The 24,204-nt window shown below is 37.3% G+C and overlaps 3 protein-coding genes and 1 pseudogene across 5 annotated transcripts in view; 1 reads left to right on the top strand and 3 right to left on the bottom strand.

Annotated features, from left to right (window-relative positions):
- Nucleotides 1-18,702, bottom strand: part of WDR43 (WD repeat domain 43) — a 72,939-nt gene extending 54,237 nt beyond the window's left edge. The window contains exon 1 of the mRNA XM_077152495.1: nucleotides 18,473-18,702. Within this exon, the coding sequence (XP_077008610.1) occupies nucleotides 18,473-18,553 (81 nt within the window). The 5' untranslated portion in view covers nucleotides 18,554-18,702. The remainder of the gene's footprint in view (nucleotides 1-18,472) is intronic.
- LOC143676690 (ermin pseudogene) lies at nucleotides 14,896-17,837 on the bottom strand (annotated as a pseudogene).
- A 45-nt stretch (nucleotides 18,703-18,747) lies between the features above and the next one.
- TRMT61B (tRNA methyltransferase 61B) lies at nucleotides 18,748-23,727 on the top strand (the record flags this gene model as incomplete). The annotated part of the gene is given in 11 exon segments (XM_077151694.1): nucleotides 18,748-19,012; nucleotides 19,015-19,028; nucleotides 19,030-19,289; nucleotides 19,291-19,348; nucleotides 19,350-19,462; nucleotides 19,464-19,497; nucleotides 22,098-22,110; nucleotides 22,198-22,233; nucleotides 22,236-22,318; nucleotides 22,320-22,410; nucleotides 23,131-23,727. Coding segments are annotated over 11 exon segments (1,071 nt in total), but the record flags the coding sequence as incomplete, so codon positions are not given.
- Nucleotides 20,888-24,204, bottom strand: part of SPDYA (speedy/RINGO cell cycle regulator family member A) — a 49,219-nt gene continuing 45,902 nt past the window's right edge. The window contains exon 9 of one of the 3 annotated variants that reach the window (XR_013172352.1): nucleotides 20,888-23,665. Coding sequence is in view for 2 of the 3 variants with exons in the window: in XM_077152493.1 (XP_077008608.1) it covers nucleotides 23,577-23,665 (89 nt within the window). In the remaining variant the exon portion in view is untranslated. The remainder of the gene's footprint in view (nucleotides 23,666-24,204) is intronic. The other 2 variants (XM_077152493.1, XM_077152492.1) reach the window with 2 other exon arrangements.

Raw genomic sequence — 24,204 nt, 5'->3', positions numbered from 1 at the left:
ACCATGACCAAGTGGAGTTTATACCGGGAATGCAAGGATGGCTCAACACAAGCAAATCAATAAACGTAATACAGCACATTAACAAATCAAAAGGGAAAAATCACATGATCATCTCGATTGATGTTGAAAAAGCATTCATCAAAATTCAGCTTCCTTTTCTAATGAAAACACTCCAAAACATAGGAATCAAAGGTAACTACCTCAACATGATAAAAGGAAAATATGAAAACTGATAGCACCGTACTCAATGGAGAGAGACTGAAAGCCTTCCCCCTAACATCATGACAAGGATGCCCACTGTCCCCACTATTATTCAACATTCTGCTAGAAGATCTTGCTAGAGCAAACAGGAAGGACAAAGAAATAAAAAGCATCCAAATTGGAGAGGAAGAAATAAAACTCTCGCTATTTGCAAATGATATGATACAATCCTTGGAAGATCCTGAGAAATCTACAGCAAAATTACTTGAGCTAATGAACACATTCAGCAAGGTGGCGGGATATAATATTTGTGGCATAATTTTATTCTTGGCCTGGTAGCTTAGTCTTTTTCTCTCCCTCCCTCGCCATTTTGGCACGTCCGGTTCTTCTAGGCCTCTGAATTACAAGCCTCACCGGCGACTAGTGATGATGCAGTCTTGTCTCTTTAACCCTATTGGCCTTCTCCTTAGTCCTCCACCTGCCCAACATCCACTGCTACAAGTACACTCAGGAACAGCATCTCTATGGTCACAGTCACTCATCCGTCCTCCCTGTGTGATTGGCTACCCTCCCCTGGAGGCCACGCCCTAACTCCGCCTCTCCTCAAACTGTATATAATCTGGGGCTCATCGAGCCTCGTGGTCTTTAGCTACTGGCGGCCCTGGCATAAGCGTCTGCCAACAATAAAGCTACCTCGCTTCATGCGTTAATTGACTCAGCCTCCAGTCCTTCAGACCCGCAGTGGTCCCCTGCGCGCGCCTCCGACCCAGACCCTCGAGCTCGAGCCCCCTCTGCGCCTGGCGGTTCTACTCCCGGAGCCCCCTCGGCAGGAAGAGTGCACCCTCACTAGCCTAGCGGGACCGGACTCGGCAGAGTCCCACCTCTCCCCGCAAATATTAATCTGCAAAAATCAGTAACATTCCTACATACAAACAATGAGCAAGCTGAGGAGTCAGTTGAGGAAAAAATTCCATTCAAAATAGCAACTAAAAGAATCAAATACTTAGGAATGAGCTTAACTAGGGACGTAAAGAACTAGTACACAGAAAACTTCAAAACATTGCTAAAAGAAATCAAAGGAGATCTAAATAGGTGGAAAGACATTCCCTGCTCACGGATAGGAAGGCTAAATATAGTTAAGATGTCAATTCTCCCCAAATTGATCTACAAATTCAACACAGTACCAATAAAAATTCCAACAACTTACTTTGAAGATTTGGAAAAGTTAACAACCAAATTCATCTTGAAGGGAAAGAGGTGTCAAATAATTAAAAGCGTCCTTAAAAAAAGAAAAATGAAGTGGGAGAATTAACACTCTCTGACTTTAAAACCTATTATAAAGCCACAATGGTCAAAACAGCATGATACTGGCACCAAGACAGAAGCATTGACCAATGGAATCAAATCTAGAGTGCAGAAATAGACCACCAAATCTATGGTCAACTGATTTTTGACAAGGCCCCAAAATCCTCTGAACTGGGACAAAATAGTCGTTTCAATAACTGGGCATGGAAGAACTGGGTATCAATAGCCAAGATAATGAAAGAGGAGCCCTATCTTACACCCTACACAAAAATTAACTCAAAGTGGGTCAAATACCTAAACATAAGAACTAGCACCATAAAGCTTCTAGAAGAAAATGTAGGGAAACATCTTCAAGACCTAGTAACAGGAGGTAGCTTCCTAAACTTTATACCCAAAGCACAAGCAACAAAAGAAAAAAATAGATAAATGGGAACTCCTCAAAATCAAATGCTTCTGCACCTCAAAAGACTGTCAAAAAGGTGAAGAGGCAGCCAACTCAATGGGAGAAAATATTTGGAAATCACATATCAGACAAAGGTTTGATTTCCTGTATATACAAAGAAATCATACAACTCAACAACAAAAGAATGAACAGCCCAAAAATGGGCTAAAGGTATGAATAGGCATTTTTCTGAAGAGCAAATACAGATGGCTCAAAAGCACATGAAGAGATGCTCATTTTCACTGGTTATAAGGGAAATGCAGCCAAGACTACAATGAGAAATCACCTCACACCTATAAGAATGACTGCTATTAAACAAACAGGAAATTATGTTGGAGAAGATGTGGAGAAATTGGGACACTTATGTACTGCTGTGGGAATATATAATGGTGCAGCCACTATGAAAGACTGTTTGGCGGTTCCTTAGGAAACTAAATATTAAGTTGCCATATGACCCAGCAATAGCACTACTTGGTATATACCCAGAAGAGCTGAAAGCAACTACACAAACAGACATTTGCACACGGATATTCATAGCAGCATTATTCACAATTGCCAAAAGATGGAAACAAACCAAATGCCCATCAACTGCTAAGTGGATCAACAAAATGTGGTCTATATATACGATGGAATATTATGCAGCAGTAAGACAAAATGATATCCTGAAGCACATGATAAGATAGATGAGCCTTGAAGACATAATGCTGAGCAAAATTAACAAGACACAACAGGATAGATACTGTATGATTCCATGTTTATGACCAGCATAAAGGTATAATCAGAGGCTTATAATACAGAATATAGGGGACTTAGAGATACATAAAAGCTAGAGATGGGTGAACTGTTAGCTAATGAGGTTGAATTCCAATGTAAGGGAATAGATAGGAGTGAAGGTGGTTCTCTAGTAAAATTTTTCTTCAGAAAAATGCCTATTCATATCTTTAGGTCTATAAGTAATATTGCCATACTGAGGATGAACAAGATTGAAAGGGTTGTATAGACCTATGGGTCCCACTGATTAACACTAGAAATATGAATGAGTTCTTGTAAGAATTACTTCAAACATATGATTTTTGTATAAAGAGTGTTTAAGTCCAGGGTACAGGGGGAAAACTGCTATTACATGCTCTGAGCTATGTTCAAAAGGAAACCATCAGCAATACCACAGCAACAGCAGAGATAAATAATGGGGGGTAGGACAAGAGTTAAGAGGAGGTTTAGATTTTCTATTTTGTGAGGGTGTGTTTATTGGTTCTCTGTCTCTTGGGAACAAAGAAATTCTCTAAAATTGAGAATGTTGATGGACTGTGGGCTTTGGGTCTTCTACATGATGCCTGATGAATGCAGGTGGCTGAAGGATGCATTGGCGAACGATGGTGTATACTTATGAATGAAGGGTGTGCTGGTACAAAAAGGAACAATGTCATGAGGCATGCAATGATGTGAGCGAACATGTGGGATATCTGGTGAGACAAAACAAGCCAGAAACAAAAAAACAACAATGGTATGGTCACCTTAGAAAATGCTTATAAGAAAACAGGGGCCTAGATTGTAAGCTTTTAGAGCAGACACATTAAGTCCAGAGTGGTGATTATTATTTCTGGATTTTGAGAGGCTGTTTTATATATGTAACCTGATATTTAGAGATAAGAATGAAGCCAGACAGGTTGGGATTAAAGTAATTCAGGACATAGGGGTAAGGAAGACAGTATCTGTATTTTAAAACCACACATACTCTTTAAAAGCAATGGAAGAAAGGTTAATTTGATTTGGAACTGAAATTTTCTGTAATGCATAATCTAATTCAACCTATCTGTATAGCTCACTTAAAAAACTGAAACACAGGAAGCACAGAATAAGAAAGAGGTCTTTTAATCCTGTATAGATTATTGTAATGCCTGGATATATCCTAGAGTATTTTAAGCCAATAATCAAAAGTATTGGCAAAGTCCCTGAGGGAGGGGAAAAAGAATATGGAACTATAAACCTTACCATCAGGGAATCTCCTGATAGCATGTCAAACTTTAGGGACACCCAAATCAATAGGCCATGCCCTTGATCATGAGGCTTACTTTTGTGAAGCTTATGTAGGTAGCGGAGAAGCTTAGACTACCTATAGGCATGCCTAAGAGTTACTTCTGGAGGACCTCTGTTGTTGCTCAGATGTGGCCTCAGTCTCTTTAAGCCCAACTCTGCAAGTAAAATCATTGACCACCCCCCCTCCCCATGTGGGACATGACATCCGGGGGTGAAAGTTTCACTGGCGACGTGGGAGATGACTCCCAGGGATGAATTCAGACCTGGCACCGTAGGATCACAATTCTATCCTGACCAAAAGGGGGAAAGAAATATAATTAATAAAGTATCAGTGGCAGAGAGAGTTCAAATAGAGTTGAGAGACTACTCTGGAGGTTGCTCTTATGCAAGCAACCCCTATCATAACCTGCCAACCCCCAACCAGAACCATTCCAGCCAATCCTAAAGAATACCTACAATGTATAAGACTCTATAAGGGTTCCATGCACATGAGTAACTTTCCAGAAACCTACAACCTCCAGATGGGTCCCTGGTCCAGATAAGTCCTGAAACCTAGCCCAACCTTTCCAGAACATCAGATAGTTCCATCTCCCTACCCCATATTAGTGACAGGTCCTTCCAATATCAAAAATTTAGAACTGCCATAGCCCAAACAACCCTAAAAAGAAGTATGGAAAGATCAAAGATGATGGTGGAGTTATACATAGAAGATAGGACTTAACAAATGAATATGAATGCTGAATCATTAAATTGATATCTCTTTTAGTCTCCAGTATTTTAGAGCAGCTAAAAGTAAAAATCTAAAATTGTGAAATTGTAACCCATGTCAAAGTCTGAAATATGTCCTACAACTAATTGTGGTGCTGTGAAAATTTTGAAATTTATTATTTTTGTATGTATTGTATTTTTTGGAAAAAACATTGATTGTGATGATACAAAGTATTTAAGCCCTCTAGCCTCCTATCTTCTGGAGCACTAGAAGGAAAAATATGAGAGGATCCTATGGTGACCCATGACAAACTCTGGGATCTGTCCTGTAACCACATGTTGAAGAATGCTTTGAAAACTACTGCTTTTTTTTATTTCTTTGCTTTGTATATATGTTATATTATACAACAAAAAAAAAGTTAAAAAAAAAAAAAAGACTGTGTTCTAATTCAAGAAATACCATGGACAGTTCTACCCACACAGACTTACTGCTTATCAGGAAAGGTAAAAACACCACCCCGAGGGCTATGAAACCTTTACAGGTAGGAAGTGGCATGATAATGTTTGCAGTTTAGAAAGGTGACTAGGAGACTGCATGATTAATGAATTAGAAGAGGCATGAAGACTTAGGCAGAGATGATGATGACGGGAGATACGGCAGTAGGGATGAATCCTTTCAAGACATATTTTAAACGTACAATAACAAGTTGGAAGTGAGCAAGAGGAAAGGAAAGGGCCAAAAAATGACTCTTTGAGCAAGGAGGTGCTTGGTGACCCAAATCACTTTGGATAGCAACCCTTGGAAGAAGATGATACCTTCAGTTAGGGAATACTAAAGTTGAGAAGTCTAACTGGAACTTGCATTCATTTGGTCACTTAAATGGAATACCTGCTCTGTCCCTGTCTATGTTATAGCCACATCAATGGTCAGGAGAAACAAGATTCCTGTTCTCATGAAGTTTACATTCTAGATATGGAGGCAGTTAATAAACAAGTAAACAAAAAATCTCTATTTTAGGTAGGACTAATTGTTGTGGAGAGAAACAAAGCGGGGGAAGGAATAAGAGGGTGTATGCATTGAAGGGGGTGGATTTTTGCAAGGGAAGGTTATCTCAAGCCATGCAAGGTCCATATATACAGCAGTTTGCATCCAGAGAATTGCAAGTACAAAGACTCTGATCCTGACAGTTTGAAGAAAAAGCAAAAAGCCCAGGAGAGATAGGGTAGGCTACAAGATTCAAAAGTGGCAAATGAGTTCAGAGGGAGCTGCATTATGTAGAACCTTGTATACCATAATAAAGTGTTTGGATTTTATTCTGAGCATGACAGAAATGTCACTGGGGAGTTTCGAACATTGGAGTAACATAAACTGATTTACATTTTTAAAAGACCTCCTGGCTACTGGTTGAAGACTATAGAGAAGCAAGAATGAAAGCAGAGAGACAAGGTAGAAGGCTATTGATGAGAGATCCGGGCAAAGGATAATGGTGAGTAGGTCTCAGATGAAGGCAGCAAAGATTGTAAGAGATGGTCAGATTCCAGTTATAATCTGAAGTTAGAGCCAGATCAGGCCTTGATCTTAAGGTGAATAATGATACCATTGACTGAATTGGGGAAGCAGATTTGAGCGGAGTGGGAATCCATCTGGGTCAGTGTGCCGGTTTGAAACTATTATGTACCCCAGAAAAGCTATGTTTTAATGCCCGATCCAATCTTGTGGGGTCAGACCTATTGTTTAGGGTGGGAAACTTTGATTGGAATGTTTCCGCGGAGATAAGACACCCAATTTTGAGTGTGGCCTTTTGATTAGATAGAGATGTGATTCCACCTATTCAAGATGGGTCTTGATTCATTTACTAGAATCCTTATAAAGGGGAAACATTTTGGAGAAACTTCAGATGCGGCCACTTGGAGAAAAGTTGCTTCAGAGGTGACAGACACAGATGTTTGGAGATGCATGGAATGCCCACAGAAAGAACAGGTGCCTGGACATGGGCAGAGCCCAGCAGATGTTGCCATGTGCCTTCCCATGAAATGTTAAGCAACCCAGAACCCAGAGTTGTGTCACAGGGGAGCTAAATAAAGACCCAGAGATGCATAGAGATGAAACCACCAACATCAGAAGCTGAAAGCAACAGAACCAGGAACAAGGGGCAGCAGACACCAGCCATGTACTTTCCCACGTGACATTGTCCTTTCTTGAGTCAACGTATCTTTTTTCTGGGTGCCTTTGGACATTTTTCTGGTCTTAGAACTGTAAACTTATAATAAATTCCCTTTATAAAAGTTGTTCCATTTTCTGGTATATTGCATTCTGGGAGCTTTAACACACTAATATGGGCAGTTACATTTGAGATGCCTGTTATATATCCAAAGGGAATTGCTCAATAGGAAATTGGATATATGGGTTGGGACTCAGGGAAAAGGCCAGAAATAAATACATTTGGGGTGCATTAACATACAGATACTATTTGAAACTGTGGTATTAGCCAAGATCACATTGGGTGTGAGTGTAGAGATCTGTTCTAGGACTATTCCTAGGACTTATGCTAGGAACTTGGGAACATAGTGGAGGATACAACAGATCTATTTTCCTTTGCACGTTCTGCTTAACGTTTCTGTAAACTTACAACTGCTTAAATTAAAAATGAACAAACATTGTTATGATACTGCGAGCCATTGATTGCATACTTTGGATGGATAGTATGATGTGTGAATGTATCTCAATAAAATCACATTTAAAAAAAAGCAAAAACAGATCTATTCTCCAACCTCAATTGCTTAATAAAGTCTGGTAGGAAGACAGATGAACAAATAATAGCACTTGAAAGTGAATGATTGCAGTTAGTGCTAAAAAAGAAAATATAAGGTTTTCATTTTCCAGCCTTCTTTGCAACAAGGTGAGGTCATATGACTCACAGTCATATGACTATGCGCTAGAAGAAAAATACGCTATTCTTCATTACTTCGTCCATCTTAATCCCTGGAAGTAAAATGTGATAGCCAGAAGCAGAGCATCATTCTTGAATTGTGAGGAAATGGTAACAGGCTGAGAATACAGGGCAGCAAGACAGAAGAAACTTGAGACCTGAATACACTGAAGCATTATAAAATACCTTGGACCAACTTCTTTGGGCTTCTTTTATGCAAGAGAAAATAAACTTTCTTCTTGTTTAAAATACTATATTTGGATTTTTTCACATGCTGAACTAAATTCTGCTCCTTCTTTTGTATTTTTTGCTTCAGTTGATGATACCACCAGTCATTCATTTAATCACTGAGGAAAGCCAGTAGTCACCCTATTATTACACAATCCCTCATGTAGCTTCCATCCAAACAAACTCACACATCCAATCAAACAACAAATACTACTGTATCTCTTAAATAACTCCCAATTGAGATTCCTCAACTCCACCCACTTCTATAACCTCTGCTCTTGTTTTGGCCCTTAAGTCTCTCACCTGAATGGACATTGCTCTAAGAGGACACACTATCTCTAGAATGACACAGAACAGATTATAGATTGTCTTTTACTCCATGTATATTAAGCTACATAGACTTTATCCTGTAGGTGTCGGTAAGGTTGTGAAGAGTTTTAAGTAGAGAGGTGGTATGGTCATAGCTATGACTTACAAAGATCATATCAACTGTGTCACCCTCCCCAGCATTATTTCTCAACAAAAGTTTGCCTCCAGTGTCACATTCCAGACCCTGAACTGCTTCTGGTTTCCTGCCTTACCATGCTTGCTCTGGGCTCTGCTCTTTTGCTCATGCTGTTCACTCCTAATAAATGAGACTCTTTCAATCCTCTCTCTGCCCCTGACTGCAGCCCTTCATGCAACTAATTAATAATTTAATTTTACTGATTCCTCACAACTGTGAAGACTCAAAACAGGCAATACCAGCTTTGATTCTACAGATCTCCCCAATCCTTAACAAAAAATTAGCAAATTAAGTTCAAAAATACACTAAAAAGTTTATATACCATGACCAAAATGGAATTTATCTGAGCAATACAAGGTTGGTTTAATATCCACAAAATCAATAAATGTAATATGCTATTATTAATAAAGGGTGAAAAACACAGAAAAAATTCAATAAAATCCAATGCCCTTTCATTTAAAAAAAATACATGACTTTTAAGAAACTAGGAATAAAATGGAACACTGACAATGTGATAAATGGAATCTACAAAATGAAACCCATAGTTAACATTGTACTTAATGGTAAAAAAATGAATGTTTTCCCCTTGATATTAGGAACAAGGCAAGGCTGTCCACTCTGATCACTTCTATTCAACATTTTATGGAGGTTCTAGCTATTGCAATAAAGTTAAAAAAAAAAAAGGCAAAGAAATAATAAAGGCATCCAAACTGGAAAGGAAGGAGTAACATTGTCTTTATTGACAGATGGCATGTAGAAAATCCCAAGGAAAATTCTGGAATTAATAAATGAGTATACCAAGGTGACATAATACAAGATCAATACATAAAAATCAATTGTATTTCTATATACTAACAATATACTTGTTTAAAATTAAATTAAGACTATAATTCCATTAGGAATAACACCAGAAAGAATAAAATATCTGGGAATAAATTTAACAAAAGAAGTCCCACCCAAAATTGGGTGGGTCACATCTCCATGGAAACAACCTAATCTTACAACAATAAGTCTGCCTCCACAAGATTGGATTAGGATTTTAAAAAAACATGGCTCTTCTGGGGTACATAACAGTGTCAAACCAGCACACTGCCCTACAAGCAATGCTAAAGGGAGCTCTTCAGACTGATAGGAAAGGACACTAGACAGTGGTTCAAAGGAGCATAAAGAAATAAAGACCGCCAATAAAGGTAATCATTTGGGTAATTATAAATGCTAGTGCTACTTATTTTTCAGTACGTTTCTTCACTTTTTACTTCCTAAAGGTGCTAAATGCAATGCATTAAAAAATAATGATAAATTTATGATTTGGGGCATACAATGCCCAAAGGTAAAATTTGTAACAAGTACAAAAAAGGTGAGGAATGGAAAGGTAAGAAACAATGTATGTGTATGCTATTGAACTCAAGTTGGTATTATTTAAATAGGATTGTTACGTTTAGGATTTTAAATTTTAACCCCGTGTTTACCATAGGAAAATAAATGAAAAATATGTCCAGATAGAAATGAGAAGTGGATCAGTTAGTATACCAACCCCCATTTTAATAAAAAGGATTATAAGAGGGTACTATGAACAATAATACACCAAATATCAGATAATTTTGATAAAGTAGACAAATTCCTGGAAACACACAAATGATCTACATTGACTTAAGAAGAAATGGAAGAGCTCAACAAACCAATAACTAGTAAAGAGATTGAATCAGTAATCAAAAACCTTCTAACAAAGAAAAAAACAAGACATGTGACCTCACAGTAAAATTTTACCAAACATTCCAAGAAGGATTAACATCTGCTCTTCTCAAAGTCTTCTAAAAAATGGAAGAGGAGGGAACACTCCCTAACTCATTCTCTGAGGTCAATATCACTCTCATGTCATAGCCAGATAAAGATATCACTAGAAATGAAACCTATAGACCAACATCCCTTATGAATATAGATGCAGTAATGCTCAACAACATACTAGCAAACAGAAACCAACAGCATATCAAAAGAAGTATACATCATGATCAGTGAGATTCAGCCCAAGTATTTAAGGATGGGTCAACACAAGAAAATAAATAAATGAAATACACCACATTAATGGCACAAAGGGGAAAATACCACATGCTCATCTCAACTGATGCAGAAAAAGCATTTGACAAAATCCAGCACCACTTCTTGGATAAAAACTGTGATGGTTAGGTTCTGTGTCAATTGGCCAAGTGATTTCATGTCCAGTTGTCAAGTAAGCACTGGTCTGACTGTTGCTGCAAGTATATTTCATGGCTGGTTGATAAATCCGAAGGCTGGTGTGTTAAATCACAGTCAGTTGATTGTATCTCTGGCTGACTGCATCTGAAATAACTAAAACATATCTCCCACAACAAGATAATCCAATCAATTGAAGGCTTTTAAGGAGGAAAAGAGACTCTTTCACTGTTTCTTCAGCCAGTGAGCCTTTCTTAATGGAGTTCATCCAGACCCCTCAATGGAGCCACCAGCTTCACAGCTGCCCTATAGAGTTTGGACTCTTCCATTCCCACGGCTGTTTGAGACACCTTTATAAATCTCCTTATTTACAGATCTCTCCTTTGGTTCTATTTCTCTAGAGAACCCTGAATAACACAAAAATACTTAGAAAACTTGAAATAGAAGGAAACTTCCTCAACATGTAAAAGGCACATGTGAAAAACTCACAGCTAATATCACACAGAATGGTAAAAGACTGACAGCTTTCCCTCTAAGATCAGGAACAAGACAAGGATACCCACTGTCACCACTGTTGTTAGTCAACATTGTACTGAAAGTTCTAGCTAGAGCAATTAGGCAAGTGAAAGAAATAAAAGGCATCCAAGATGGAAAGGAAGAAGTAAAACTTTCCCTATTTGCAGATAACATCATTGTATACAGAAAATCCTGAAAAATCCACAACAAAGCTCCTAGAGCTAATAAACAAATTCAGCAAAGTAGCAGGGTACAAAATCAACACCCTAAAATCAGTTGTGTTTCTATATACTACTAAAGAACAATCTGAAGAAGAAACAAAGAAATAATTCCATTTATAATATCAACTAAAAGAATTAAATATCTAGGAATAAATCTAACTAAGGTTGTAAAGGATGGTACATGGAAAACGATCAGACATTGATAAACGAAATCAAACAAGACCTACCTAAATAAATGGAAGGTCATTCCATGTTCATAGATTGGAAGATTAAATATTGCTAAGATGTCAATTCTACTCAAAGCAGCTTACAGATTCAATGCAACCTCAATCAAAATTTTAACAGCCTTCTTTCCAGAAATGGAAAAGCCAATCATCAAATTAACATGAAAGGATAAGGGGCCCCGAATAGCCAAAGCCATCGTGAAAAAGAAGAATGAAGTTGGAGGACTCACACTTCACAATCTTAAAACCTATTACAAAGCCACAAATAGCATGAGACTGGCACAAGGACAGACATATAGACCGATGGAATTGAATTGAGAGCTCAAAAATAAACTCTCATGTCTATGGCCAATTGATTTTTTACCAGGTTGCCAAATCCACTAAATGGGGAGAGAAGAATCTTTTTCAACAAATGCTGCTGGGAAAACTGGGTATCCATGTACAAAAGAATGAAGGAGGACCCCTGTCTCACATTATATACAAAAATTAACTCAAAATCGATCAAAGGCCTACATATAATAACCAGAACTATAAAACTCCTAGAAGAAAATGTAGGGGAGCATCTTCAGGACCTTGTGTTAAGCAATGATTTCTTAGAATTTACACCCAAAGCACAAGCAATGAAAGAAAAAAAAATAGATAAATGGGACCTCCTCAAAATGAAAAAATTAGGGGCATCAAAGGACTTTATCATGAAATTAAAAAGAAAACCTTCTCAGTGGGAGAAAATATTTTGAAACTGCGTGTCTGATAAGGGTTTAATATCTAGAATATATAAAACAATCTTACAACTCAATAAAAAGACAACAATCCATTTTTAAAATGTACAAAAGACTTGAATAGACATTTCTTCAAAGAAGATATAAAGATGGCCAAAAAGCACAGGAATATATCCTGAACATAATTATCCATTAGTGATATGCATATCAAAATCACAATGAGATATCATTTCAGACCCACTAAAATGTCTACTATTTAAAAAATGGATAATTCCAAGTATTGGAGATGATATGGAGAAGCAGGAACACTCATTCTTGCTGGTGAATGTAAAATGGTGCATTTCCTATGGAAGACAGTTTGGCAGTTCCTTAGAAAGTTAAGTACAGAATTACCACATGACTAGACAATCCCCAAAATTCCAGGTATATACCAAAAGAATTCAAAGCAGGGAGTTGGACAGATATTTGCATAGCAATATTCATAGCATGATTCAAAATTGCCAAAAGATGGAAACAACCCAAGTGTCCATCATTTGATGAACAGATCAAGAAAATGTGGTATATACATGCAACGGAATAATAGTATTATAATAATATTCAGCCATAAAAAGGAATGAAGTTCTGATATATTTGACAACATGACTGAACACTTGAAGACATCATGTTGAATGAAATAAGCCAGAATAATTCGAATAAAACAAATCAATGGAGTCAGAATCTGGAGCTCACTCAAGTTCCACAGGAATGCATCTCCTCTGCAGGAGTAACTCAAAATGCATGCTTTTTGGATAGCTGGTTAACAAAACGGTCCAGTTACATGATGGATAATACAATACTGTGCTTGAAATTAAGTGGAAAATTACAGGGGTCATCAGTAGTCTGAAATACAAAATATATTATCCAGGAGGAAAGTTTTAGAGGATCTATATTAACCAGGAAGTTGTCCTAGTACATCAACCTTCCACCTAGCTTTATCTATGGAGACCTGATTTTCCCAGTTTTGTTCTTAATATCTCTATGATAAAGAATGAGCTCTATAGATTCTATATAGATTAAAGGTGACAACTTTTATATGGTCAGGTTATAAACTGTCTATTTGAAAGAATAAAAGGGACACTCCAATACTGAACTCAAAACTGAGTCTTGTAAACATTAAATAGAAGTATATGAGACAATGGAAATATATACTATATAGCCAGGAGGAATTTAAAAACCACTTTTATAGTGTGTGGGATTTATTACACATAAATAAGCAATAGCTCAAGGAAGACTAATCCTCGCTAATTTTCACAAAATGAAAAAGAAATAAGCAAGGGTTTGAATAGTACAATGAGGATTGTATTACATTCAGACAATAAGGAATTGCCTATTTATTTGCAGGGCCAAAATAATATCCTCCTCTGTGGTGACAGAAAGATGATGGCAATATTCATAAGGAGCATGGAACGAAAACTTGTGGAACTAAAGAAGAATAGATAGACTCTCCCTTTTCATAAATATACATTATTTGACATGCTGATTTGAATGAAACTCTACAAGTACATTTTTTAGCATCTAGATTTGGGCTGAGGTCCAGTAAATTATATATTCCCAACAACTATCAGCTTTGTCACTGAAAATACACGATTAAGCTCTACTTTGAAAATACTCTAATTGTTTCCACTATTATAGTAACTAGTACAGTTATGACTAGAGTTGTCTCAGGTTTCTAAGGAAAAAAATTATTTTGAGATACTATTAATAAGGAGAAATATGATACTAGAGAAAATATGATACCATTTTATTAAACTGGTGATAAATGTTTTTAATGACTTTAACTGTGCTAGACAAAAATTTTTATTTTCAGTCACAGAAATGAAACTATCGAATATAACTCGAGTTTTAGTCTGTTGCCCACCAAGAGACTTCTAGCCCCTCCCTTGAATTAACCTCACAATGGTCTAATTCAGCTTGAGCGCATAAAGCCAACATTCAGCAAGCAGAGTTCTCCCAGCGGACAATCGTTCACCCCTCCAGTGAGAAAATTCAGTGAATGGTAACACATAGGAAGGAGGCCTTTACAATTTTTACTCTGTAAATGCAAATGAAAATCACTTAAAAGCTATCTTTTCAGAAGATAATAAGATAAGCATTCTAGAAAGTTTACTATCAGAGGTCTAAAAGTAATAGAGGTTTACTATCAGAGTTTCCATTACGCTCAGAGAAAAGAGATCAAAAGTAAGATAGGAATCATTTAAAAAGTTATCTCATTTGAAGACTTTTCTTTAAAAGTACTGCCCCTTTTAAAGCCAAATCATGCCAGAATTCCCAGGCGTGCTGATTGTTGGTGCTTATCACACAATGCTATATTAGCGAAGTTTTACAAAGCAAATGCCCAAGAATGCATCTAATGCTTCTTAATTTGAAGTTACTAAATTTTTGTCTAGAGTTCTTTCCACATTATTTTACAATGAAACAAGAGTAAGCTTCTACATTTTAAAAGGCAACAACAAAAATTAGACATACAGAGATGTATCTAAAAAAAAAAAAAAGAATTAGCTTTTACTTTAGTGGGCGTGAGAATTTCTCCGCTGCAGTTAATTTATAAATGCATCATAGAATCAAATTCATCAATTATCTGCTTGGTGTTCCCTTTCCTGATTTTCTGATAGGAAATTGTATCTTGAAATTTATAAATGCATCATCGAATCGAATTCATCAATTCTTTGCTTGGTGTTCTTTCCTGATTTTCTGATAGGAAATTGTATTGTTTCTTGAATAAGCATTTCTGGAGATGTCACTCTTCTTCCCTAAGATTGACTGCTCATCTGGTGTCGCTGATTAGGAATTGGGGCTGCTAAGTGGGGAGTCCTCATTTGCATCACCTTCCTCTTCTAGTTGAGAACGCTCTTTATTTTTTTTCATAAATTCTATTACTCAAACTTCATCTTCATCATCATTACAATCATCATCATCATCGTTATTGCTCTTAATCCCAACCCTCTTGTTCCTCATGATGCTTAGAATGCAACATGTCAACTTGGCTAGGTTTCTGATATCCCAACCATTTGATCTCAGTTTCCGGGTACTTTGTTCTTCCTAGCTCTATCTTCTCTTTCTTCTACAGGTTTTTCAGCAATCTTTTCCATCTGTCGGATAACTTCCTGATTACTGCTGCTTAGAGGAATCTTCTCCTACTGATGCCCTTCTCTGAATGTCATTTCATTGGGACTTGTTTCTTGGAGAGAAAGATCTGTGATAGCCTTATGAACTATTAAGAGGTTGTTTTCTGTTTTTCCTTTTACACACTTTTCATCCATGGACCATTTGAATAGTATGTTCCCTTTTGATTTTTCACTTTCCTCCTGATTTCTTTCTGTGGGTAAATCTTCATGTCTAGGGTCTACCCAATACTGTGGCAGACTGCCATAAGCATCAGTTGTTTCATCAGTGATTTTAGTGATCGATTGTGACCCATTTTCAGGTGGTGCATCCCCATTATACTTGGCCCGACCAAATGTCACTGGAACCTCTGTCACGATGGACGGTTGAGTCCAACGTGTGGAGAGTTTTGGGGAAACTGAGTGAGCAGATCCTTGATAAGAGAAATTCTCTTGCCTTCAAACACCACAATCCCAACTCCTATTCAGAATACAAATCATTTACTTTAGTACATGATAAGTTTCTTTACCTACAGCTGTCCAAACAGAGCTTAGAACAAAAGTAATAGGATTCGTCAGATTCACCACCAGCCCGAGCTTGACTCCAGCCAATCCCCACCTTCTTTGTTCGCAATTTTTCTTTAAAAGTTTTAAAGATATTTGAGAAGTTTTCAGAACTTCTAGATTTAGATTTGCAATTTCTGATAACTCAATAGTAAATCCTAGAGAAGAAGTTCATTATGATCTAGATTCAAGTTCAGCAGCAGCTGAGTGGGGGACCACAAAGGAAGAGAAATGCAGTTATATTCTTAGACCTAAATATTTTATTTTTAACTAAATGCCAGGAAGAAAAAAATCTATGCGCTTCAACAGTTCTAACAAAATGCACCATAACTATTAAATATAATTAGGCCATATCTGCACATGTGTTACTTAGTATAGGGGCACAGATATCAGGGCTGCTAGTTTTCTCATTTCCTGCTTTCTTCTTTCATTTATTCAACAAATACTTGTTGGTGGCAGATTGTTTACAGGCATGATGACATGCATTAGAATTGCAATAAAAAAACACAGTCATTGTCTCCTCAACAACCTTATACTCCAATCTTGGAAATCAGTCAATAAAAAGCAATTCCCATACAGTGTGACATGTGCCATGAAAGACACAGACAGGGAACTCTAGAAGTGGCTTTATTTGACTGGAGATGAACAAATGTCAGCTGTCACCCAAAGTTTTTCTTGACAGCCATTAGGATTGTAAAGTAAATTGTTTGAATAAATGTCACTATAGATGAATAAATGGATAAAAATAAAAATAATAATGGATGAAAATAAACAAATAATAGGGGGAACAAAGGCTAAAATAAATTGGGTAGATGGAAACGCTAGTGGTCAATGAGAGGGAGGGGTAAGGGGTATGGTATGTAGGAGTTTTTTTTGGGGGGGGTGATGTAAATATTTTTAAAAAATGATCCTGGAGATGAATATACAACTATGTGATGCTATTGTGAGCCACTGACTACACACCATGTATTGAATGTTTGTATGCCAAGAATGTTTTTAGATTTGTATGTTAAGCTTTATCAATAAAAATATTAAAAGATAAAAATAAATGTCACTAGACGACATTGTCTTTTTGGTCTTATAAAAATAATAAGTTGATGATGCTTCATATTTTCAGAGAATAGCTTCTGTGGGCAGGTTCATAGTTCATAAGGAAGGCAGAAGGAAAGGAAGAGTACAGTCAGAAATAAAAAGGTACTCATGGTGGCTTTTTTATTTAAAAAGTTCTAAAAGATCACAAATAAGTGAGGAATAAATTGTATTTTGCAGAATGTATTAATGTACTTTATTAGATGTATACAGGACAAAATATCCATTGTCGGTTGTTCAAACAATAGAAAGGTGATGTTATTTACTGTTTACAGTTGATTTAAGAAATTTAAATTTACATCACATATTTTATCAATATGCCCTCTTTGTTCCAATTCCTGCTCCTTCTGAAATAATGGTCAAACACTGTTTAATAATAGTTAAGAGGTAGTAAACTAGGAATGATACATTTAAAACCTATCATAGGACTTAGGTTTGCCAAAGTTCCAACTCAGACTCACACTTGCCAGTGATAATCTCATTAATTTCAAGAACTTTATAGCCAAGAATGACTTTTTCTCTAAAAAAGCCTACAAGAAAAGGCAATGAGAAAAGCCCTACGATCCTGGAAAAGTCTGGTCATAAGAACTTTTCTTAAAAACAAAACAAAAATGAGACACTGCAGTTGGCTGGGGGTGTGGTGATGGTGGGAACAGTTCCTGTATTCACTTTTAGGACTGACAAAGAGAAATCTTCATAAAGGAGTTTACATTGGCTGATGTCTTAGAAAGTACAGATTAATAACAAGATTTATTTTATCAAATTTAAACTGAATTCATACTGAATTGAACATACGTTGTCTTTAACTTTTTATTCATTTGCACTGTTGACCCAATCTTTCCGAAGGGGCGCCACCGTACCAAGAGCAGGGACGCTGAGCCAGACTGTCCTAGAGAGGAAACCCTCTTTTAGCAGCTGCCAGCTGTAGGAACTCCACCAAATCCTTTAGCCTTTCAGTGCCAATTTTCTTATGCGTAAAACTGATACTAATTTCTAACACAGAGTTGTTGTAAATTTAAATGAAGTAAGTATTTAAAGTGCCTGTTTTGCCAGACCTTCAATAAACTTTTGCTAAGTGAATATAAAGCAAGTAGGTTAGTGATAGTTAATGTTAAGTGAAACTCTGGACTCTGTAAGGGTAGATAATTTTTCCCATTTTAAGACGCTTCCATTTATCTTTCTTGGGGAGGATAAAATTTTTAACTAAATATTCTGTTTTCACTATAAGAAAGTATTGTTAAACACTGTCACTTGACGTGAGCTGCGGAGGCTGTGTGGGGCTCAGGTGTCAGTCAAGGCAAAGACTTCGGGGCGGGGAGTTGGGGTTAGGCAGGTGGTCCCGGCCGAGTGAAAGGGCTGGGGCTGGGGGTCAGCTGGGAAAAGACCTTCAAGTCAGCGCGTGGCTGGTCCAAACGCTCTGTCCACCGCGTCCCGGGGCTACAGTGTAACTTACACGCGTTGGGGACGTCCGTGACCACTGGCGAGCCAACCCTTTCCAGTTTACGCAGGGCTTTGGCAAGCTCGCCTCTCCCATCCTCCCATCCCCGGACGAGGCCGGCGGAGATCTGTCAGCTGTTTCACTCGGCCTACATTCTGAAGAGGAAAACCCGCAACCGAGCCGGAGCAACTCAGCGTGACGCCGTCAACCCGCCGGACCCTGACGCAGCCGCGCTGGCTACGCGTACCCCGGTCGCCGCCAAGGGTGCGTCAGGGCGTAGGGCGGTGGTGGGCGCGGGCGCGGAGCCTCACGCGGCTACGTCACTCGCTTGCAACGGCGCCTGCGCAAGACGCCCTGCCCGGTGGCTGGACGTCGCTCGCCTGAAGCCACTGGCCGGTTCTTTCCGGCGTTGTCGGAGGCGGCCGGGGCTCAGGGTCTGTTCATTTCTGCGCGGTCTCGGGGGAGAACCTTTCGTGGGAGCCTGGCGACTGTGTTGCAAGTCCTCACCTAGAGACGCGGGGGATGGGGAAGGAGGGCACGAGCAGACGCGGAGAAAGTACCGGGCGCCGAGGGGCCTACATCTCGCCCTCCGCGCGGCCGGGACATTGGGATCTGACATCACTTATCGCTGGAGAGCCTCAGACCACTGGCACCGCGGGTGGCGTCAGCTTCTCCTAGGCGCGAGCGGTCGGGCGGAGCCAGGGCCAGTCCGATGTCGCACGCCGGGGACCTGGGGATCGCTCGCTGACCGCTCTGGGCGAAGAGACCTGTCTCCAAATTCCAGGGAGGGCGCCTTTCGGAGTGGGAGAGTGATAATAGAGGAGTCTGGAAAGAGAACCAGAATTTTAAAAATTATTTAGGTTGAACCATGTCGGACGCTTAAATCGAAACTTGGGGGGGGGGGGGGGGTGCAGCGCCATTTAGGGAGATTATAGGGAGGTTCCCCGCTCTCGTGCTTAGGTGTTCCTCTGGTAAACCTTTCATTCTGAGACCGGCATTGGAAGACCATGAAAAAAGGGCCTGCCTTGTCATATCCGAAGGTAATGTGATAGGTTTTAGGTGCGTATTGGTTCCAGAAGGAGCAAAGTCAGAAAAGGAAGACCCACTGTATTGGATGCAGCCCTGGTGAAAAAGGACTCAATCTTTTAATCCTGACTAATGTACTTAAAGCACATCTCAGAACATTTACATTTTTCTTGTTCTTGCTCCCCCCTTTAAACAATTGATATGACTTTTACATACGATAAAAATTAGCATGTTACTTTTAATAAGAAACAGCTAGGTTTTAATTCAGAATTTTTGTTTTTTACCCTAGAATGTAAGACTTTGGTTGGTGATGTAGCAAAGAAATTTGTTAAGATTGCATCTCTGGTGTTAGCAATGTACATACCACCTCGGAGTCCTTTCGGTTCTAATAGTCCGTGCTTCCTCCCACTTGAGGGCTTTTGCATACGCAGTTTTTTTCTACTTGAAACCCTTCACCTTCCCCTCCTTGTCTCATCTAGCCCCTACTTCACCCTTAAGCCCTAGATCAGATTTTACTAGGGAAGTTTTGAAAGTCATTGGAAAGATTAGATTCAGTGATACTTACCCCTACTCTCTCTCCTAGCCCCACAGAACTTGTATTTGTGACACTTGTCATAAATGCAATTTTACATTTATTTGCCTGTTACCTGGTTATGGCTCATTTCCCCCTCTAGAATGTATACAATCTGGCAGGAATCTGGTGCACTATAATGTGTGTGTGTGTGTTTTAAGTTGTATTAACACCATACAGTCCATCCAAATGTATAATTAATGGCTCTTAGTATAATCAGAGTTGTGTATTCATCACCACAATCAATGTGAGAACATTTCATTGCCCCCCCAAAAAATTCCCATACTCCCTAATAGCCCCTATTATTGAGACTTAGCATTGGTATAGTACCTGTGTTACAAATGATGCAAGAATATTTCAATGTTACTATTACCTATTTATTATCCATAGTTTGCATTAGTTGTATTTTCCCCACATACTACCCTATTAACACCTTGTATTAGTATTTTATGTTCTAGCTCACATAAAAACATTCTTATATGTGCACAATTAACCACAGTCATCATCCACCACAGGGTTCACTATGTTATACGGTCCCATGTTTTATCCTCTTTCGTTCTAGTGACACGAACAACCCTGAACATCCCTTTTCACCCATAATCACACTCATGATTCAGTACTGTTAGTTACCCTTCAGGTAATGTGCTACCATCACTTCTATCCATTTCCAAACATTCACAATCACCCTTGTTAAAAAATTCTGTACAAATTAAGCAGGAGCTCCCCATTCTCTACCCTCTTTCTATCTCCTGGTAATCTATACTCTAGATTTTAGCTCCAAGTGTTCACTCGATATTATTCGTTCACATTATTGAGATCATACAATATTTGTCCTTTTGTATCTGGCTTATTTCCTTCACCATAATGTCCTCAAGGTTTATTGGTGTTGTTGTATGCGTCAGGAATTCATTTCTTCTTACAGCTGAATAATATTCCATTGTATGTGTATACCACATTTTGTCTTTCAGTTGATGGACACTTTGTTGTTTCCATCTTTTGGCAATTGTGAATAATGACTAGATTTAGTTTTATTTTTAATTAATTTTTTATTTGAAAATTTCAGGCACTCATTTTTCTCACTGTACTTATTCAGCATTTCTTATGAGTACAGTATTATACTCTGCAATTGAATGACTAGAGAAGAAAAAAGGGACATGGCTGTTGCATTTTAGAGACCTCTTAAAATTAATATTCAAGATCTTTCTTTAAACTTACAAAATAAACATATTTGACATGTGAATTTCTGCTGGCAGAAATTGAGATAAAGAATTGAACTTTATATATATGACACTTATATGTATGTACATATATAAATATGGCTAAAGAAAAATTCCTGTATTATCAATATTGCCAAGGGCAAGACGTGCCATTACAGTTTTTATGTATAAAGTGCTATGAAAAAATTGTATAACAATAATAATATAATAATAAGCATACCCTTTTGAAAACAGTAAAATTACAGTTAATAGTACTATATTCTAAAAAAAAAAGGAAATACTTTAACTGGGTAATTGCTTTCCAAAATTGTGCCATTTCACCACACTAAGAATGCTTTATTTAAATAGAACTCAGTTCAGTAACCTTTTCCCCCTTTTAGGTATCTTTGGACATGTTAAATCTTTAAGTTGCTTTACCTGTTTTATGCCCACATTTTTATACAGGGTGGTATAAGGGCTATATAACTAGCAAAGTGAGTAATATGGTTGTTTTTCTTTGTAATGTGGTTTTTATACACTTATTTCGCTTAACTACCAGACTAAACGGTTCGTTTTGTAATTAAAGCATGTATATCATCTAGTAAAATTTATAAAATGGTGCATGTCCCAAATTCAATTAAACTGCTGTTTAAAATCATCCTTTATATAAATAGTAATTCAAGATATATATATTTTTTCTGACAACTTGGGAGAAAAGTTTGAATGTAATGTGAACAGTAATGTTAAATTATGGTCTTCTGTATTTTTTTACTTGGTATTCTGTGAAATTGCTTATTATGTGCCTACCTTTCATTTTTACTTTTTTCTCCTCTTGATTTAACTATAGTGTTTGACTTTGGGTAAGAGGTATAGTGAACTTAAAGTCCATATAAAGTTAATATTTTAGTAGAAAGTTAAGTTGCAGTTTTACTTTTCCTTTTCTGAAGGCATCACACAGGTTATTGGAATTTGTATCTGTGAACTTGTACACGTGAAAAGATAAGTGAAGTCATTATCAGAGATTGGTTGGTTTGCCTTGAAAAACAGAAAAATGGAATTTTAGCTCAAAAAAGTAGAATGTAAAACCAACACATATTTACAATTACATTCTTTAGAGGAAATTGTAGTTGAAGATGAGCTGTTTGAAGAAGATGACTGTGGTGAGTTTCAATTGTATTTTATGTGTGTATTTGCAATAATAAATGGAGGCTGGTTTCCTGAGTTTATTGATCAATAAGTTATAAAGATATTCCTCAGGAGTTTTTTTCCTATAGATATTGATATATAGTATTTGTTTTATTAAATTAAAATATGAAAAAAATTAGAATCTGTAAGGGACAGAATAATAAACTTTCCTGCCTTTTATATAAACACTGTTGTCTTTGAGGAAATGAGCTTCTTATAATATTCATATTTCACTTGTCTCTAAGGAGGCGCTCGGCCTGTGAAATACTTTAAATATACTAAGGAATGTTTTAAACGTAGGTCAGTGATTATTACTGAAGGGAATGAATTTAATAGGACCTAATATGCAAACAGCTTATACTATTAAAGAAAACTTCTAAGATGCTGCTCAAATTCTTCAAAGAACTAAATTTAAGTCCTTGTTGAATGTATACATAATTTAGGCCATGAACAAGTTTTCTAATATCATTATGATATGGACTTGTCTATTTGATTATAAAATCATATAAATTTATCATATAATCATTGACATTGTTTCTGTAAGGTAAGTGGCAGAGGAACTCCAAAACAAATGCTAGAACAAATGAGAGAAAAAAATTACAGTAATGGGATAGTCATTTGTATCTTAACAGCTTTTTTGAACAAATTATAAAATCTCTTATGTAGTTTATAGTATGTATTTTGTTCTACACCAGAAGAATCACATTGTGATTTTCCATATGGATCATTTCTGTATATTGCCAGACCTATTCACTGGCAGACTGGTCATAGAGTAAGTAATGTTTTCAGGCCATATTAAAAGGTGTTTTTCTTCTAAATATTATAATAACCTTACTTCCCCTACCCCCCTTTTCTTGTCAAGTTGAGGAAGTTCAAACTGCATCTTAACTGAGTACTCCATGTGACAGCAACTGTTAAAGACTGAAAAGTATCAAAATAAAACTTTATATTTCAAATCACTACTTTCATAGATTGACATTTTCAACTATTACAATGATCTGTATAACTTTTACATACAATTTTGAAAAGTAACGACTTAAAGATGTATAACATTGCAAAACTGCTTAAATGTCTCCTTTTGACACTTGTCTTGCAGTTTGACATTTTGTAGTTAATTCCAAGTTGGTTTAGTTTAGCAATTTCATTCTTCACTTCCTGTAAACCACTCCATAGATTTGTCTTTCTTCATGAAATCAGCATTCCTTTCTTCCTTTGATTGATGGTCATTGGCTATTGAAAATAAAATAATGCATTTTAAGATAAATTTTATATATCTGTGTATTTTGAATTCCTATTTTTTTTTTTTTTTTTTTTTTTAAAGGAAAGACAGAGAGAAGGAAGGAAGGATAGAAGGAAGGAAGGAAGGAAGAAAGGGAAACATTTTTAAACATTTTCTTGTTTTATTGTATTCTGTTTCTCCGTTTTTGTTACATGGGCTGGGGCCGGGAATCGAACCGAGGTCCTCCGGCATAGCAGGCAAGCACTTTGCCCGCTGAGCCACCGCGGCCCGCCCTTGAATTCCTATTTTAATGGTATGCATATTAAAAAGAAGTCTGGGCCATGGTAATTAGTAGGAGGAAAAGTGAAAGTGATATAATTGTTACAAAAGATGTAAAAATTATTGAATCTCTTTTGCCTCTCCAGACTCTTTTTAACCAGCTTGAATAACATCCGAGTTGTTCTGTTTTATTACATAAATCAAATGTTTGGGGAAGTCCACTTTATAAACAAGACTTCCTTGGGAAAATGGTTTATTAGTATTTATAGGC

This window comes from Tamandua tetradactyla, chromosome 3 (assembly GCF_023851605.1).
Source record: "Tamandua tetradactyla isolate mTamTet1 chromosome 3, mTamTet1.pri, whole genome shotgun sequence".
Classification (NCBI taxonomy): Eukaryota; Metazoa; Chordata; class Mammalia; order Pilosa; family Myrmecophagidae; genus Tamandua; species Tamandua tetradactyla.
The sequence above is the reverse complement of the archived record's forward strand: the minus strand, read 5'-3'. Positions and strand labels throughout refer to the sequence as shown.